Source organism: Scyliorhinus canicula, chromosome 1 (assembly GCF_902713615.1).
Source record: "Scyliorhinus canicula chromosome 1, sScyCan1.1, whole genome shotgun sequence".
Classification (NCBI taxonomy): Eukaryota; Metazoa; Chordata; class Chondrichthyes; order Carcharhiniformes; family Scyliorhinidae; genus Scyliorhinus; species Scyliorhinus canicula.
Window position 1 is genome coordinate 63,610,989 of NC_052146.1, and position 19,507 is coordinate 63,630,495.

A 19,507-nucleotide genomic window follows, 5' to 3' on the forward strand; every position below is an offset into this window, starting at 1 on the left:
TCACAAGTAGGCTTACATTAACACTACAATGAAGCCACTGTGAAAAGCCTCTAGTCACCATACTCCGCCGCCTGTTCAGGTACATTGAGGAAGAATTCAGAATGTCCAATTCATCTAACAAGCACGTCTTTGGGGACTTGTGGGAGGAAACCGGAGCACCCGGAGGAAACCCACGCAGACACGGGGAGAACGTTCGGACTCCACGCAGACAGTGACCCAAGCCGAGAATCAAGCCTGGGTCCCTGGCACTGCGAAGCAGCAGTGCTAACCACTCTACTGGTCCAACCTGCTCAAGCATTTCTTCTTGGACAAACTTCTCAACGCCAAAATCAGCCTAGTGCACCTTCTTTGAACTTCTTGCAACGCAAGTATGTTCCTCAATTAAGATGACCAAAATGGTACACAGTACTCCAAATGTGGTCTCACCAGTCTCACCCTGTACAGTTGTAGCCAGACTTCCCTACTTTTATATTCCATCCCCCTTGCAATAAAAGCAAATATCCCATTTACCTTCCAAATTACTTGCCGTGCTGCATGCTGACATTTTGCGATTCATGTATATGGGCACCCAGGTCCCTCCATACCTGGTCATGATTGCAATGATTGTTGAAATATCCTGCTATTATCTCCTCCATACTGGATCAATGTTTCAAAGAAATGAACTTTCATTCTTCCAAACTTCCCAAGGGCTTGGCCAGATGTATGCAGCCTTTCATCAAAGGACAACGCTTTCATCCCAGGAGCCAATCGAGTGAACCTTTGTTGTAATGCCTCCAACGCAAGTATTTGTAGTCACCCCGTTACTTAAGGAAGTGCAGTCAGAGAAGGAATGGCAAAGAACCAGTCAGATGGGGAGCAGACAGATAGTCAGGAAAGCTCCAGAGTGCACCTCCCACAAGAACCATTTTTCAGTGTTAGAAAGCGGTGAGAGTGACGGTTCCTCTGGGGAGTGCAGCCAGAGCCAAGTTCACAGCACTGTGGATGGCTCAGCTGCACAATGGGGGAGAAAGAGTGGAAGAGCAATCGTGGAAAGTGACTCGATAATGAGAGGTGCAGACAGGCGTTTCTGCAGCTGCAGACTTGACTCGAGGACAGTGTGTTGGCTCCCTGGTGCTGGGGTCAGGAATACCACTGAATAGCTGCAGGGCATTCTGAAGGGGGAGGTTGAACAGTCAGAGGCCATGGTTCACATTAGTACTAATGACATAGGTAAAAAGGGAAATGAGGTCCTTCAGCAATAACTTAGGGAGCTAGGAAGCAGATTCAAAAGCAGGACCTCAATGGTTGTAATCTCTGGATTACTACCGGTGCCACATGCTCGTGAGTATATGAATAGGAGAATAGAGCAGATGAATGTGTGGCTGAAGAGGTGGTGCAGGAGGAAGGACTTTAGTTTCTTGGATCTCTGGATCAGTTTCTGGAGAAGGTGGGATCTGTAGAAGTCAGGTGGATTGCATGGGAATCGGAATGGGACCAACATCCTTGTGAGGAGTTTGCTACAGCTGTTTTGGATGGGTGGAGGGCATGTTTAAAGGGGCAGCATGGTAGCACAATGGTTAGCACCGTTGCTTCACAGTTCCAGGGTCCCAGGTTCAATTCCCGGCTTGGGTCACTGTCTATGCGGAGTTTGCACGTTCTCCCCGTGTCGGCGTGGGTTTCCTCCGGGTGCTCTGGTTTCCTACCACAAATCCCGAAAGACGTGCTTGTTAGGTGAATTGGACATTCTGAATTCTCCCTCGGTATACCCGAACTGGTGCCAGAATGTGGCAACTAAGGGATTTTCACAATAACCTCATTGCAGTGTTAATGTAAGCCTACTTGTGGCAATAATAAATATTATTATTACGTTACTTGGCAAGGGGATGGGTCATAGTGTGGAGGTACGGTGGGGGGGGGGGGGGGGGGGGGGGGGTGGTTGATACACAGCCAAATATAGAAGAAAAACTAAGTCAGCCTGGGAGGCAGTGCAAAGAGAGACATGTTAAGGCACAAGGGAATATGGCAAGGTTGGGTGCATTTATCTTGAACCAATGAGTCTTATAGGTAAGGCTGATGAACTGAGAGTGTTGATAGACACAAGGGAGTCTGATATTATTGTTATCACAGAGACATGGTGAAGGGAGGGACAGGACTGGCAGTCAATATTCCTGGAAGGTAATGTTGCTATATTAAGGAGTCAATTACTGCAGTGAAGAAGGATATCAACTTAGCAGGCTCCTCAATTGAGGCTATACATTGCTGGGAGTATACCACATTGCCCAAACAGTCATGGAGAGACAGAAGAGCAGTTATGTAGACAAATCTCAAAAGTGTAAAAATAATAGGAGGGGATTTCAATGTCCCCAGTATTAATTCGGATAGGCAAAGTGTGAGAGGTTTAGAGGGGGCAGATAAGTGAATCCAGGAGAGCTTGTTGAGCCAACATGTAGAAAGCCCTTCAAAGAGGGGGTGGTATTTGACCTAATTTTAGGGAATGAGGCCAAGCAGATGGTAGAGGTGTCAGTGTGGTAGCATTTCAGTATAGTGATCATAACCTGGTATAGTCTAAAGTTGTTATAGACCAGAAATAAGTTTGCTGAACTAGAAGGCGGCCAATTTAAAGAGGACAATACAGGATTTGGCCAAAGTGGATTGGGGGTTGCTACTTTTAGGAACATCCACATCAGAAGTCATTCAAAAAGGAAATAGAGAAAGTACAATGCCGACATGTCCTTGTCAAGGTAAAGGGACCAAAAAGGACCAGGGAAACCTGAATGTCAAAGGGTATACAGCATTGGATAAGAAAAAACAGGGAGGCTCATGGCAGATTCAAAACAATGGATGATCTAGAGGTGCAGGGATAGGAATTAGAAGGGCAAAGAGGGGGCATGGAAAAACACTGGCGGGTAAAATAAAGGAAAATCCCAAGGTGTTTTCTAAGAATGTTCAGGGGAAGAGGGTAACCAGGGAAAGATTAGAGCCCATTAGGGACCAGAGTGGCAACCCCTATGTGGAGACAAAAGGCTTAGGGGAGGTATTAAATTAATATTTTGCATCTGTGTTCACTATGGAGAAGGACGATGTATATATAGATCGCAGGGCGGGGGGGGGGGGGGATTTCAGTGGCTTTAACGCTAATTTTCAAATCCTCTGGCCACAGGCGAGGTGCCTTGCCAGAGGACCGGTGGACAGCTCCCGTGGTACCATTATTCAAGAAGGGAATTTGGAGAAAACAAGGTAATTATAGGCCAGTGAGACTAACATCAATGGTAGGAAAGTTATTGGAAAAAATTCTGAGGGGCAGAATTAATCTGCACTTGGAGAGCCAAGGATTAATCAAGGGTAGTCAGCATGGCTTTGTCAGGGGGAGATCATGTCCAACAAATTTGACTGAATTTTCCAAGGTGACCATGTGTGTAGATGAGGGCAGTACACCAGGAAGTACCCAGGACCAGAGGAACCTTGGGCAGCACAGTAGCATAGTGGTTAGCACAATTGCTCCACAGCTCCAGGGTCCCAGGTTCGATTCCCAGCTTGGGTCACTGTCTGTGCGGAGTCTGCACGTTCTCCACCTGTGTGCGTGGGTTTCCTCCGGGTACTCCAGTTTCCTCCCACAGTCCAAAGATGTACAGGTTAAGTGGATTGGCCATGCTAAATTGCCCTTAGTGTCCGAAATTGCCCTCAGTGTTGGGTGGGATTACTGGGTTATGAGAATAGGGTGGGTGTGTGGGCTTGGGTAGGGTACTCTTTCCAAGAACCAGTGCAGACTCGATGGGCCGAATGGCCTCCTTCTGCACTGCAAATTCTATGATGAACCTTGGGATGCATGTCCCAAGATCCCTGAAGGCAGCTGGGCATGTAGATAAGGAGGTTAAGGTGGTATATGGAATACTTCCCTTTATTATCCGAAGCATAGAATTTAAAAGCAGGGTGGTTATGAAGGAGCTTTATCATACGCTGGTTAGGCCATAGCTAGAGTATTGTGGGTGGTTCCAGTCGCCACATTATAAGAAGGATGTGTTTGCACTGGAAAGGGTGCAGAGGAGATTCACTAGGATGTTGTTTCCCCGAACAGGTGCCAGAATGTGGTGACTAGGGGCTTTTCACAGTAACTTCATTTGAAGCCTACTTGTGACAATAAGCGATTTTCATTTCAGTTTCATTTCATTTTTCACTGTTTTGTTTGTTAATCAACCCCTATCTCTGCTGCATCTTCAACACCATGAATCCTCATCTTGCTTATTAACCTTTTGTGTGGCACCTGACAAAATACCTTTTGGAATCCAATTTATGACATCTATTGCTTCCCTTGATCTAATTTACTAGTCACACACAAAAAACATCAATAAATGTGTCCTTTAAATTTTATCTATCATTTCCTGTTAAACATAGAACATAGAACAGTACAGCACAGAACAGGCCCTTCGGCCCTCGATGTTGTGCCGAGCAATGATCACCCTACTCAAACCCACGTATCCACCCTATACCCGTAACCCAACAACCCCCCCCCCCCCCTTAACCTTACTTTTTAGGACACTACGGGCACTTTAGCATGACCAATCCACCTAACCCGCACATCTTTGGACTGTGGGAGGAAGCCGGAGCACCCGGAGGAAACCCACGCACACACGGGGAGGACGTGCAGACTCCGCACAGATAGCGACCCAGCCGGGAATCGAACCTGGGACCCTGGAGCTGTGAAGCATTTATGCTAACCACCATGCTACCGTGCTGCCCAATAACATACATAACAAACTTAATTTGCAATTTCTGGGCCACCTCCTACAATTTCACTGCCTCTAATCTGGTATCAGCAGCAAACTTTTTTTTTTAAATATAATTTTTATTGGAATTTTTTACAGAAAATATAAAACATAACGACAAACAATGAAATGCAACAAAATAACCCATAATAACTGTAACACCCCCAGACCATATGTGTCCCATCCCCCCACCCTCCAACCCCAATGAACAACAAAGCCAGCGATTTAGCCTGGTGAGCTATACCTGAACATGTTCCCCGGGGGGAGCCCAAATTTCTCCTCCAACTCCCCCAGGCTCGCAAACCTCCCATCAATAAACAGGTCCCTCAGCTGTCTGATGCCCGCTCTGTGCCAACTCTGAAATCCCCCATCAATGTTCCCCGGGACGAACCTATGGTTCCCCCTTAACGGAGCCTCCATCGAGCCCCCCACTTCTCCCCTATGTCACCTCCACTGCCCCAAATCTTGAGGGTAGCCGCCACCACCGGACTCGTGGTATACCTCGTAGGAGGGAGCGGCCACGGCGCCGTTACCAGGGCCCCCAGGCTTGTATCTCCACAGGACGCCCTCTCCATCCGTTTCCATGCTGCCCCCTCCCCCTCCATTATCCACTTGCGCACCATCGACACATTGGCCGCCCAATAATACCCCGAGAGATTGGGTAACGCCAGCCCCCCACCATCTCTACCCCGCTCCAAGAAGACCCTCTTCACCCTCGGGGTCCCATGTGGCCAAACAAAGCTCATGATGCTGCTAGTCACCCTTCTAAAATAGGCCCTAGGGATAAAGATGGGCAAACACTGAAAAAGGAACAAGAACCTCGGGAGAACCGTCATTTTGACGGACTGCACTCTACCCGCCAACGATAGCGGTACCATGTCCCACCTTTTAAATTCCTCCTCCATCTGCTCCACCAGCCTGGTAAAATTAAGCTTATGGAGAGTCCCCCAACTCCTGGCCACCTGCACCCCCAGGTATCTGAAACTTTTCACTGCCCTCTTAAATGGGAGTCTCCCAATTCCCTCCTCCTGATCACCTGGGTGTACTACAAATACCTCACTCTTGCCTAAATTTAACTTATAGCCCGAGAAGCCCCCAAATTCCGCTAACAGCTCCATCACCCCGGCATTCCCCCTTCTGGATCCGCCACATACAACAGCAGGTCGTCCGCATACAGTGATACACGATGTTCCTCCCCACCCCGCACCAGACCCCTCCATCTCCCTGACTCCCTCAACGCCATAGCCAAAGGTTCAATCGCCAGTGCAAAGAGCAAGGGGGACAGGGGGCACCCCTGCCTGGTCCCACGGTAGAGCCTAAAGTACTCCGATCTCCTTCCATTGGTAACTACACTTCCCATCGGAGCCGCGTAGAGCAGCCTCACCCATTTGATGAATCCCTCCCCGAATCCAAACCGCTCCAGCACCTCCCACAGGTACCCCCACTCAACTCTATCAAACGCCTTCTCTGCATCCAGCGCCACCACTATCTCCGCCTCCCCCTCCACTGCCGGCATCATAATAACATTTAGCAGTCTCCGCACATTCGCGTTGAGCTGCCGTCCCTTGACAAATCCTGTCTGATCCTCGTGTATCACCCCTGGCACACAGTCTTCTATCCTGGTGGCCAGGATCTTCGTCAACTTAGCGTCAACATTGAGGAGCGAGAGAGGCCTGTATGATCCACACTGCAAGGGGTCCTTATCCCGCTTCAGGATCAGAGAGATCAGTGCCCGCGACATCGTCGGGGGCAAAGCCCCCCCCCCTCCCATGCCTCATTGAAAGTTCGCACCAACAGGGGGCCCACCAGATCCGCATACTTTTTATAAAATTCCACTGGGAACCCATCCGGCCCCGGCGCCTTACCCGACTGCATTTGTCCATCCCCCTGACTAGCTCCTCCAACTCTATCGGCGCCCCCAGCCCCTTTACCAGCTCCTCTTGAACCCTTGGGAAACATAGCCTGTTCATGAAGCTCTCCATCCCCCCTCTCCCCATCGGAGGTTCTGACCGGTACAGTTCCTCGTAGAAGTCCCTAAAGACCCCATTTACTTCTGTCCCCTTCTGCACTACATTCCCACCCCTATCCGTCACTCCACCAATTTCCCTAGCCGCATCTCGCCTGCGGAGCTGATGCGCCAACATCCTGCTCGCCTTCTCCCCATACTCATATACCGCGTCCTGCGACCTCCTCCACTGTGCCTCCGCCTTTCTGGTGGTCAACAAGTCAAATTTGGCCTGCAAACTACGCCGTTCCACCAGCAACCCCTCCTCCGGTGCCTCCGCGTATCTCCTGTCCACATCCAGGAGCTCCCTCACCAGTCTCTCCCTCTCCTTCCTCTCCCTCCTTTCCCTATGGGCCCGGATGGAGATCAGCTCCCCTCGGATCACTGATTTCAGAGCCTCCCAGACCATCCCCACCCGGACCTCCCCCGTGTCGTTGGTATCCAGATACCCCTCAATACTTCCCCGGACCTTCCTACACACCTCCTCATCAGCCAGCATTCCCACATCCAGGCGCCAGAGCGGGCGCTGGTCCCGCGCCTCCCCCATCTCCAGATCAACCCAGTGCGGAGCATGGTCTGAAATCGCTATGGCCGAATACTCTGCATCCTGCACCTTCGGGATCAATCCCCTGCTCAGGACGAAAAAATCGATTTGGGAATAAACCCTATGGACATGGGAGAAAAAGGAATACTCCCGCGCTCTCGGCCTCCCAAACCTCCAGGAATCCACCCCTCCCATCTGGTTCATAAACCCCCTCAGCACTTTGGCCGCCGCCGGTCTCCTACCCGTCCTTGAACTGGTCCAGTGTGGGATCCAGCACTGTGCTAAAGTCTCCCCCCATGATCAGGCCCCCCGCCTCCAGGTCCGGAATGCGGCCCAACAAGCGCCTCATGAAGCCGGCATCATCCCAATTCGGGGCATATACATTTACCAGCACCACCTTCTCTCCTTGCAGCCTACCCTTCACCATAATATATCTGCCCTCCTTGTCCGACACCACCTCAGCCGCCTCGAACGCCACCCTCTTCCCCACCAGAATCGCACCCCCCGGTTCTTCGCATCCAATCCTGAGTGAAACACCTGCCCCACCCACCCCTTCCTCAGACGAACCTGGTCCGCCACCTTCAAGTGGGTCTCCTGGAGCATAGCCACGTCCGCCTTCAGCCCCTTCAGATGAGAAAATATCCTAGTTCTCTTAACCGGCCCATTCAGTCCCCTCACGTTCCAGGTAATCAGCCGGATCAGAGGGCAACCTGCCCCTCTCCCCTGCCGGCTAGCCATAGCTTATCGACTGCTCGCCCCAGGCTAGCTCGCCCCGCCTGACCCGTTCCTCATGGCGATAACGCCTCTCCTCTACCCCCCCAGCCCACACCAGCTCCTTCCTGGCCATTCCAGCAGCAACCCGGTATCCCCCCCCACCCGCCCACCCCCCCAGGCTAGGACCCCTCCTAGCCGCGACGCACCCTCCATGGCACTTCCGTGAGTCAGCTGACTTCTGCTGACCCCGGCAGCTCCCGCCAAAACCCATCTCCTCCCGGCATGGGGTCATCCCCCTCTTGCCACACCTCCTTGGCACCACTTCAGCGGGGGAAAGAAAACCAGTGAAGGCCACGCCCCCACCTCCAGCTCCGCCCCCCCCGCCCCACAGCGCAGACATCCAGAGGAAAGCCCGCGCTTTCACACTGCCACACCCCACCCTTCTGACACAGCTCCTCAAAATCCAGTTTCACCCCAACCCCCAGCCCCGTACAGAAGAGAACATATAAAGCACATACCCCCAACGTTCCCCACATACCCCACACCCATACCCAACAGACAAACCCACCCGGAAACAGAGCAAAAAGAAAACCAGCATAAGAATAACACCTGTCAAAATTGAAGAACAGCAACAGCGAAAACAGCAACGGCCATAGTGTGTCCCCAGACCCTAGTTTGAGTCCAGCTTCTCCGCCTGTACAAAGGCCCACGCCTCCTCCGGGGACTCGAAGTAATGGTGCCGGTCCTTATATGTCACCCACAGACGCGCAGGCTGCAGCATTCCAAATCTGACCTGCTTGGCATGCAGCACCGCCTTCGTCCGGTTGAACCTGGCCCGCCGCTTTGCCACCTCCGCACCCCAGTCCTAGTAGATTCGAACCACCGAATTCTCCCACTTGCTGCTCCTCTCTTTCTTGGCCCAGCGCAGCACACACTCCCGGTCACTAAACCGGTGAAACCGCACCAGCACCGCCCGCGGCGGTTCATTTGCCTTAGGCCTCCTGGCCATCACTCGATGAGCTCCCTCAAGCTCCAGGGGCAAATGGAAGGACCCCGCTCCCATCAACGAGCTCAACATTGTGGTCACATACGCCGGGAGATCCGACCCCTCCAGCCCCTCCGCCAGGCCCAGGATCCTCAAATTCTTTCGCCTCGTGCGAACGTCCAGCTCCTCCAAGCGGTCTTGCCACTTTTTGTGAAGTGCCTCGTGCAACTCCACTTTCCCCACGAGGACCACGGCCTCCTCCTCCCTCTCAGCGGCCTGCTGCTGCAACTCCCGAATCGACACCTCCTGTGCCGCCTGGGTCCCAAGCAGCTTGTTTGTAGTTGCATTCAGGGAGTCCAGCATCAGCAGCAAACTTAACCATATAAATTACCTGAATTATCAAATAGTAGATAATATCCCAAAACTGAACCTTGGAACACTCAGTACATTTTCTCACTGTGAAATAACAAACACACACTTTCAACCATTCCTTATCCATTCCCTGGATTTTCACCCTGAATTTTGTGAGGAACTGTTCATCCGTTTCAGTCTGAATATATGTCATTTACTCAGACTTGAAATGAAAATCGCTTGTCACAAGTAGGCTTCAAATGAAGTTACTGTGAAAAGCCCCTAGTCACCACATTCCGGCACCTGTTTGGGGAGGCCGGTACGGGAATTGAACCCGCGCTGGTGGCCTGCTTTAAAAGCCAGCTATTTAGCCTTGTGCTAAACCAGCCCCTCAAAGCCACTTCTTGGTTTGTCTACACAAGTGCTATTTCGGAAGTAAATCACTGACCATGAAGCAATTTGTAACGGCTCGAGGACGTGAACGTGATTGGGCAAATACACTTGCTAGTGAAAATGAAATATCATTATTTCCAATATTTAGTAAAAATCCACATAACGGTATTCAAAGACCTCCAGTTTAAATTGCTTATAGTCTGTTTCTGGAGGGGTGGGACATCTAAACATTGTCGTTATTTCTGCCTGTCAGCAACAATTTAAAAGCCAGATATCAGGCCCTGGGAGCAGTCAGTGGGTGAAAGGGCAGCACTGAAATGACAGCGGCAGCCGATCAGGCTCATGCTGCCCCATTGCCCGGGGGTAGTCCCGGGTCCTGACCCCACTCCCACCTCCGCTCAGGGGTTTAGCTCTTGTTGAACTCACTCTTTGCTCTGGTGATTCTCCACAGCAGCGAACCCATCCCTGCCGGCACCCTGTGCATCCCGCACTGCGTTCCTCCCAGAGCGCTCCTGTCAGGCAGCTGCGTTCCGCTTCGCTCAACACTTTGAACTTGAGAAGCTGCACTCTGGCAGCTTCCATTCCAACTAGTAGAAACTGTTATCATAGCACACACTTACCATGTATTAATTTGTAAAACAAAGATTTCGTTTCAGGTGCAAGATGTATAACTTCCTCCAAGAGAACGTGAAAAGTGTATGCAACAGTTATATATCATGGAAGCCCTACAGTGCAGGAGGCCATTCAGCCCATCAAATCTGCACCGACCCTTCACAACACCACTGTATTTTTAGTTTTAATAATCCTCGTCACATGTAGGCTTACATTAACACGGCAATGAAGTTAGTGAAAAACCCCTAGTTGCCACATTCCAGCACCTGCCCTGGTACATGGAGGGAGAATTCAGATTTACCTAACAGCACGTCTTTCAGAACATGTGGGAGGAAAGCAGAGCATCCACGTGGACATGGGGAGAACGTGCAGACTCCACACATAGTGACCCAAGCCAGGTATCGAACTACCGAGGGCGCTGTGAAGCAACAGTGCTAACCACTGTGCTACCATTGGCTCAATCCCCCTCTCTATTCCTACAACCTCACTCTAAGGGGCAATTTAGCAGAGCCAATCCATTGAACCTACAGATCTTTTGGACTGTGAGGTAACCTGAGCACTCGGGAGGAAACCAACACAGCAACAGGGAGAATATGCAGACTCCACAGTCACCCGAAGTCATAAGTGATCCCGACAAGCCAGCATGGTGGTGAGCATTGCTGCTTCACGGCATCGCGGTCCCAACCTGGCTCTGGGCTCCTGTCCATGTGGAGTTTGCACGTTCTCCCCATGTTCGCGTGGGTTTCACCCCCGCAACCCAAATACGCGCCGTGCTAAATTGCCCCTTAATTGGAAAAAATTTAAGAAAAAAAGTGATCCCTGGTGCCTGGCACTGAGGCCGCAGTGCTAACCATGGTGCCACCATATATAACTGCAATATAAAATGCCCCAAGATTTTTCACACTTCACAGGAGCCACCCTAGGAGATATTGGGTCAGATTTAAAATGGAGGGGAGAAATTACTTCTCTCAAAAGGGTTTGAATCTGTGAAATTCACTATCCCGGAGTATAGTAGGTGCCAGGACATTGAGTAAAATAAGGAGCAGGTAGTCAGATTGGTAACTAATCGGTTGAAGGATTATGAAGAACAGGCACAAATGTAGTGCTGAGGCCCAGAGGAGACCAGCCATGATCATATTGAATAGCAGAGCAGGCTTGAGGGGCTGAATTGCCTTCTCCTGGGAGTTCCAGAGCTGAAGCCTGACAGTTGAAAACATAATAATGGAACAATTAATATTGGCTGAGAGATTGGGAGGGGTGAGGCGAAGAAGGTATTTGAAAAGCAAGGATGCAAACAGGAACACGTTATTGTACCTCTTCCAGTGAACAACTGAGTGTTAAATGTTTTTCTTTTGCGAAATGTATGTTAATTACACATTAATTAAGGTCATTGATTGCAACATTTGGTGCGAGGAAGAGACATGGAAGGGCTAACAAAAGCAAAATGGGAGCTAAACACTAAAGCGAGACGGAAACAGTCACGGGGAATAAAGACAGGGCAACAACTATTCGCAACATTTAATGCTTACAGAAAACATAACCTAAGACTGCAGCAATACCTGACTTAGCAAGATCTGTTGGAGAATCGTGAAAGTAAAAAATGTTAAAATAAGCTGCTCTTATTCAAAGCCTTCCTAAAAATTTAGCTCTGGCAGGTCTGGGAACATGGATTCAAATCAGTACTTCACCAAGGTACCCAGATGTTGGATTCAAGGCAATCTCCAGTTACTGTCTTGGTTCCCAAGTAGAGACAGACCGAAGAGAGTACCTTGAATGGTCTTCGTGACAAATTATTTAATTATCTACATGTTGTTGAGCCTAGATCATATTCTAGGAAGATAATCAGTGGAACACATCTTTATTTTTTAACTGAGTCAATTATTAACATTGGATGAAAATGATCCACGTTACCTTTACTCCCGTGTCATTTGACGTTCTAGGACTTGTACTTTGCTCCAATGTTATTTAAAAACAGAGGAACATGCAAGTCAGTAAAGAACTCTGCAACTGAATTGTCCACCCAGGCTAAATGTTGTGTATGTTACATCATGGCTTTGGCACCAAAATGCAAACTGATGGAATCTTAAAAAGAGACAAAGCAGGAGTTTTATTTTATTTGTTGACACATGGGATAGCCATTGTGTTTGTGACTAACTGTAACACTGGTCCTGGTGAATCACATGCCTGGAGGATTTCTGTGCTCCACCTAGATGGAAAGAACATTTCCATCCCCATTGCTAATTAAGGATAAGGATGTGCGCTGCAAAACTTCATTGATGATAGTGTGTTCAGGAGGCCCTCACTTAAAATCAAGTGCAAGTGCAGACATTCCCACTCACTGAGATATGGAATACAAACAAATTACCCCAGAAAAACAAAACAATGTTCAAACAATTGGAAAGCTTCAAATGCTTCTATTGCCATATACTTAATAAATACAGAATTGAAAATCAAAAATCTTTATTACTATTCTTTTGTGACAAAATAACATTTTATACAAACAAGCCACCTATCACTTTAAAACATGAAAAATTGAAGACAGTTACAAAATACAGCTCAACATTCTAATGCAATTACAAAGCATCAAATCACAAATGTGAATTTATGCATCTTACATTTCCTGTGAAAATATTAAACAAATTATCAAGTTCAAAAATATAAAGATTTACTCAGCGACATTTATTACCCTTCATAAAATATCCCAAAAGCATTTTTCATCTATTCAATTTGGTACTAATATAGAATGGACTACAGGTTGAGGAAGCAATGAGTAAGCTTTAAAAAAAACTGTGCAAGGTACAACTGAAACACTGAACATATTGTGGATGAGATTTGGATGCAAGTATGGGAATTGTTGCACCATCCATGCCAATTTCCAAATTACTTTATTTGACCGCCAAGCACTTCTAGGACCCAAAGCTTATTAAAATGAACATTGTTGTTTTAATACAGTATTGTTGGAAACATTTCCAGAATAGATGTTTTTGTGAACTAAACGTGCAGTTTGAAAGCCTCAAACGTCAGAGCAGAGGATTCACATGAATGATGGGTAAACTGCATACATTGATCAGTACTCTATTCTCAGAATGCAGTAACAGTAAATTGTGAAAAAGTTAATTCCGCTATTTGGTGTAATGGACCTCATCCAAATTCAATTTGGGAATTCCAAAGAACAGGAAATTCATAAGGACAAGATTGGTACCACAGGCTCTCCTATCTAGAGAAACAGCAGTACACCATGTATGTGACATTTCACCCCTACTCAATTAGAGGTTAATGGCCAGAGCATCTGAATATACAGCTTACAGCTACTGTAACAACCCCACACACTCTTTGCTGCACTCAAGTAATTCAATTGACTGTCATCAATTATTGGCATTAGCAGAAACGACAATAAGCAACCTAACAGAATTTCATTTCTCTTTATTTCACCATAACCACAGACCCATGCTAAAAAACAGAAAGATGGGAACCATCAACTTTTGGGGCCAACTCAACCTCCAAAGAGTCAGTGCACCATACATTACCTATCTAGGAAATGCAGAACATTTAATCAGTTTAATTTTTTTCCATGCCTGCAAGGAAATAATTTTGAACCTTTTGGTATTTTTTCCCCTTCAATCAGGCAAGGCTTCCATTTTTCCTGGATTACATGGTTTTGTATTGATTCATTGAGTAATGTACCTGGAAAACTTGGCATAGCAAAGGAGGACAACAATGTCAATGGAAGGCTGTGTTTTGACTGCCTTAAGTTCCACAGTAGATACTTGTCAAAGAAAAGCACAATGCAACCTAAAGTTACGATGTGCAAAGCAAAAGCTTAGATGCTAATGAATTTGATGGAATTTCTTAGCACCAGGAAGACAGACAAAAACGGTTTCCTGTTCTTGCTTCCTCTTCCCAACTAATCTATCTTCTTAAGAGCTTCTTTCCAGCATTAGTGAGCTTCTAAACTTTCTTATGAGAGAGATTCAGAAATTTCAGCCGGTGAGCTAAAAGTACATATCAAACCCTTCAGAATTAACTAGTAGGAGTTGGTCCACAAAGGAGTTAGGAATCATCTTGATCTTTCTAAGAAATTAAAGGGCAAAGTAGATAGCAAGCATCTCTATCTCAATGTCCACTGGCCCCGGTAAAGAAAATGACACAGCTTTCCTGTGGCAAAGTCATAGGCTGTTTCTCTTGAGATCTTTAAAAAAAACACTATGCTTATAATACCAGACAAAGAACAGTGCAAAATTGGTGGCCACTTCTCAATTAATACATTCATTTGCAATGTTCAGTTGAAGACAAAAAGTTACTGCAAGCTGCCCAGGGTTGTATGAATATAAGACTATCCTGGGGTACAGTGGAGAAATCAACTAAACAGACTGATGGGAATTATGATGTGCTAACACAATTACATATGTGACAACCATCACTTCAGTTGTTATTTAATACATCATCATTACACTTTTAAGATTGTTTAGCATGAGTGGTTGGCCTACATCATGGCTCTGAATAGATTCTTGTATTGGGACCATAGCTGGTGACACAAATGCCATTAAGCTTTTGTTAATAAGTATGCACAGAAAGGTACCTTTTTATTGTAGCAGTGAAAGGAAATTTCCTACATACATCTATCCCAATCTTAGCATATACTGCTGGGCATATGGTTACTCTGATAAAATAAATTCACCACTACAGAAATTCTAAAATACCATAAAATACCATGTGAACATTAAAACAAGAGGTAAAATGCTGACCCAGAGAGGAACATTTTGTCTAATTCATTGCGAAGAATTTTTCAGGTGTCTAATGGCACCGACCCATGTCTCTTTACAGGCAGATATTACCAATTTTGAAGCCGAATGGCATATTTCGCATTGCACAAAAGACGAGGGTGAAATTAATTGCTCGCCAAATTTGGAGTGGCAGGATGAACTGTGCATGAGAATCGCTCTCACTGCTCTGCACCACTTCTCACCAACTCTGCAATTGGAGGGTAAAGTGGGTGTTACAGCCCAGACTCCAAAATGAATTGGAGCAAGACTCACACTTCTAGGAAGTTTATCGGACACATACAAATTAATTAATGCAAACCCAAAAGTACCAAGTGAAAGCTAATATTATCAACAACATTCCCACTGCAAGTTTGGAGATTAGCACTTAGGTGTATAGGATTGTGCTGGTTTCAATTATGCACAAACATGTTAAAATCTAAACAATTACATGAGCAATTGGGTGAAAGGTGAGAAGGGGGGGTGAAAAAAAGAGAGATAAAGGAGAAAAGTAGGTGCTACCCATCGGGAGTCTTATGAAACAAAGTAGCCTATAATACATGCATAAAAATTGCTTATGGATTCACCAGTTTGACCCCTAGAATTGTCAGGTAACAGCGTGTAAATACTTTCAATACCCATTGCTTTCATTGTCAAAGCTGGATAAGGAATCAGTAGTGTACAGTTAAAATATAAAAAGGTGCACAACTACAATAGAATGCCAGTTTTCAGAGCAATAAAGTTTTTGTAATTTACATCAAATATATTTTCTGTTCTGTCCTCTTGTTGTGCCAAACAAGAAATGTAGTCAGACCAAAATTAGCTCCTCGTTCCTACCATCAGATGTAAAAATACTTGCTCTTCCCTATAACTTGGCTTATGCTGAGGTCAGACCCAAGCAAGCCTGCATATGAACCAATATATTTTGATGTATTCAAACAGGTTCAAGCACATGTCTGAGGAGTCATGAAACGCAAATTGAACCAGCCTGGCGAAAACTACAATGGATATTTTATGTCTCTTAAAAAGGAAAAGCTTTCTTTCACCAACCCAAAACTCAACGATATCCTTGTTTACACCAATTGGTCAACTTCAGCCTTCATGCAATTCAACTCATGACCCGTTGTCTATCACTCCTTTTAAAACACACTCATTTTAGTAGCAAGTTCAATCATCCACATTCAAGCTTTTTCCATATGGTTTTCTTTTCAAGCTTTTTTCATATGGTTTCCTTTTCAAAACTTCTTGCTAAGTTACCTGATTTTTGGGAGGAGGGGGCAAGAAAAAAGATGGAGAAAGTGGAGGAAGAACACTTCTGAAAGGTACTATAAATTTAAATTTAGGTAATTCTTTGCCAATGCCAGCGAAGCCAAGAGTCCCAATAGATCAACGGGAAGTCCCAAGTCCTAATCTAATGGATCAAAGATATCGTTTGATGGGATGATACCCATCAGAACTCTGATCAGTTTTTCTACTAATGTCACCGTGCAACGAGCATGGAAAATTAGAGTCTAAAACAAGACAATGGGCTTGTTAACATGCTGAAAGATTTTTTTAAATAAATCAACCAAGTATCAAATAGCCTCTCAAAAAAGGTTCACCAAATATTCAATGTGCCTGCCCTTGACCACACATTAACCAAATTGACAAAAAAGGCATGTTCACAGGCCAAATGCAAGAAACTCTACATCTGGACTAATGCTGGTATTCCTTCGACTCAACAGCTGTTCATATTACTTCAAAGCAGCTTTTTACTAGTCTATTAGTATACAATGGAGGCATCGGTCTCTGCGGTGTTTGGAATATCAGTGCAGATAAACTATATGGATCAAAGAGTCTGGGACAGACAATTCTGATATTTGCACTCTGAACTTTGAAATCCAAATCACAAGTGGAAGTTCCAAAAAATATGCCATTCGTTCTGACAATCCTTAGGTTTAGAACCAGTGTCTCAATTTCGGTACAAGCCACAAAAAGTTGAACGGTAATCAAAAGTCATGCTGTTCGAATTGTAGTTTTAAAGTAAAAATGGGATGGAGATTTAGATGGGAATACCACAAATGGAGTATAAAACTATACCAGGTGTGTTTGCGGTACTTTTTAAATATTTCTTACTATTTAAAGGTGCCTGAGAAATCTGGAATTATTTCAGTTTCAACTAATGGCGCCTTGCAACAATCAGGCGGTTATATCTTTCCTTATCACTTACATACATTCAAGTCCTGTCAATGCACCTATATGGTATCAGTCACATTCAAGCTATAATTCAAAATAAAATGTAAATTTGAATAGATTCTGAATTTATTTGGCAGACCATCTCTCTTGTATCCAACTTTTCTGGCTTATAAACTGTGGTGCATCATCTCAGAATTAGATAGGAGAATTTTCCAAGTTTAAAAGGAAATAAATGCAGTAAATAAATACTTTTAACCATTCAGCTTCTGATGCAGAACTTTGAAGGCAGTCCTTGGATTGAGATGTCTATTTTCAAATATCACAATTTGGGAAGTACTATACATTTTGTTGGACAAAAATTAGGAACTGATAGAGAAGTGCGAGAAATTTAATGAACCTGGAAGCTTTGATGGTTCACAATTTCTATAATATGGAGCTTCTCAAACCACAAAAACTGGACTGTTTTTCAAACTAATCGCCATAACAGTTTTAAATGATGAGTTCATTGCCAGCCACACCTACAAATTCATGCTGTGAAAAAGACATACAAACCAAAAATAGATCACATCGAAAAACTTTCAATTGACATACGATGGATGATGTGAAATCATGTTTCTTGAAGAACTTATTTTCATGTAAAAAATAATAATTTTGAGAAAACCTTTACATCTAATTCTTTGAGTTATCAAGCTGTGCCTGGTGATAAATAAGTAACATTCAATGTATATTTTCAAGTTCAGGCTTGGATACTGCTCCATTGAAGATGTGAAGTACTGCACTGTGGTCACCAAGTAAATGTTTTTCTATGTGAACTATAACAGAAAGGTTAGCTAGGTGCACCTGTAATCATTTTTGTTTAAATGGGGAATGATTTGGTCTTTTAATCAATTACCTCTGGTGTCTTCCACCCATACGCAGAGTGCAAAGTCATGCGCCCCGCAGTAGCATGACTATTTTACTAAAATACAAATAGGTCCCTTTATTATGGAGGAATCTTTCATCACAGCTAGGCATTCATTTTGGGTATAGGCAACCGCTGCACACTGTACATGGGTGGAATTTCCAACTCAGTCTCCATCGCCTCAATCATTAGTAAGCAGAACTGAATTTTTCAAGTGCAGAATGCATAGAAATGATAAAAGATCATTCAGAGCCAAAAGCCACCTCCTTTATCATCAAAGTAGGCTTAGACTGAATAGGCTGTCTCTGCTGAGATATATATGTTTTGAATTGTTCCACTACTGTCCTCCATTATATGCGTAATCTGCTTTGTTGTGCATGATCAGCCTGCTGTCCACAAAGTAAAAACTGTCAGACCGTGTATCATAAGGATTCGCCACCATCTCCTGAACTGCAGAGAGAAAGAATGTAAAATTAGCATTCTGATAAAAGTTCATTGAAAATATTCAGACTTCAAACTAAAATTATAACATCTTGAACCTAAAAATGTAAGAAAGGGCACAATCATTTAGAATTATGGAAGATGACACACAAAAATATGCCATTATGACCCTTTGTGTCTGTTAACAGGCTACTAACCTCAGGCAAAAATTTCAACACAAATTTTGTGTAATAGCTCAAGTCTGCAACATGGCTCAGCCACTTTGACCAGGTGACCTCTCCTGTATATAATTCCAACAGATACACAAAATTCCTCATTCGCGCAACCTGTGCATACATCAGAACCGCACAAAACAAATGGAGAAACTTGAAATCATGCACTGAAGAAATTAATGTTGGAAGCAAGCTTGGGAAACAGAAGTGCCAATGGCCATCCAAAAGTTCGCGGTGGCCGAGCTTGAGTAGGCGAGTGAGCAGGTGAGTGCGAGGGGCCGAGCGAGTGAACACAAGGGACTGAGTGAGCTGTGCAAGTCTGCCCAGAATCTCAGTTTTCTGACCCACTCTCACCACCACACACCAACACATACACATGCACCCACTCTCACTCACTCACCCACCCACATACACCAATTTCCTCTCACACAGGTCATTTTTGTTACTTACTCTTTTTAAACTTACATTTATTGCTATGACATTGCTGTTCTTTTGCTCAGCAATTGTTTTTTCCCTTAAAACCTCAACATTTTTTGAAATTCAGTTTATTACTGTCTCAAACCTCATTTTTCCAAATGTGCTAATTGGTCCCTTTGAGAAAAATATGCAAATCTCCTCCTCTCCCACCTGAGCAAAAACATGGGACAAGTCTGCTGTAGAGTCAAATGTAGG

At 45.4% G+C, this 19,507-nt stretch overlaps 2 protein-coding genes across 3 annotated transcripts in view; both read right to left on the minus strand.

Moving 5' to 3' along the window:
* Positions 1-10,266, minus strand: part of acads (acyl-CoA dehydrogenase short chain) — a 239,708-nt gene extending 229,442 nt beyond the window's left edge. The window contains exon 1 of the mRNA XM_038791606.1: positions 10,161-10,266. Coding sequence (XP_038647534.1) covers positions 10,161-10,218 — 58 coding nt within the window. The 5' untranslated portion in view covers positions 10,219-10,266. The remainder of the gene's footprint in view (positions 1-10,160) is intronic.
* A 2,523-nt stretch (positions 10,267-12,789) lies between these two features.
* The window catches only part of unc119.1 (unc-119 homolog 1), a 43,219-nt gene continuing 36,501 nt past the window's right edge, over positions 12,790-19,507 (minus strand). For both annotated transcript variants that reach the window (XM_038791638.1, XM_038791628.1), the window contains one exon: positions 12,790-18,632. In XM_038791638.1, the coding sequence (XP_038647566.1) occupies positions 18,605-18,632 (28 nt within the window). In that variant the 3' untranslated portion in view covers positions 12,790-18,604. The remainder of the gene's footprint in view (positions 18,633-19,507) is intronic.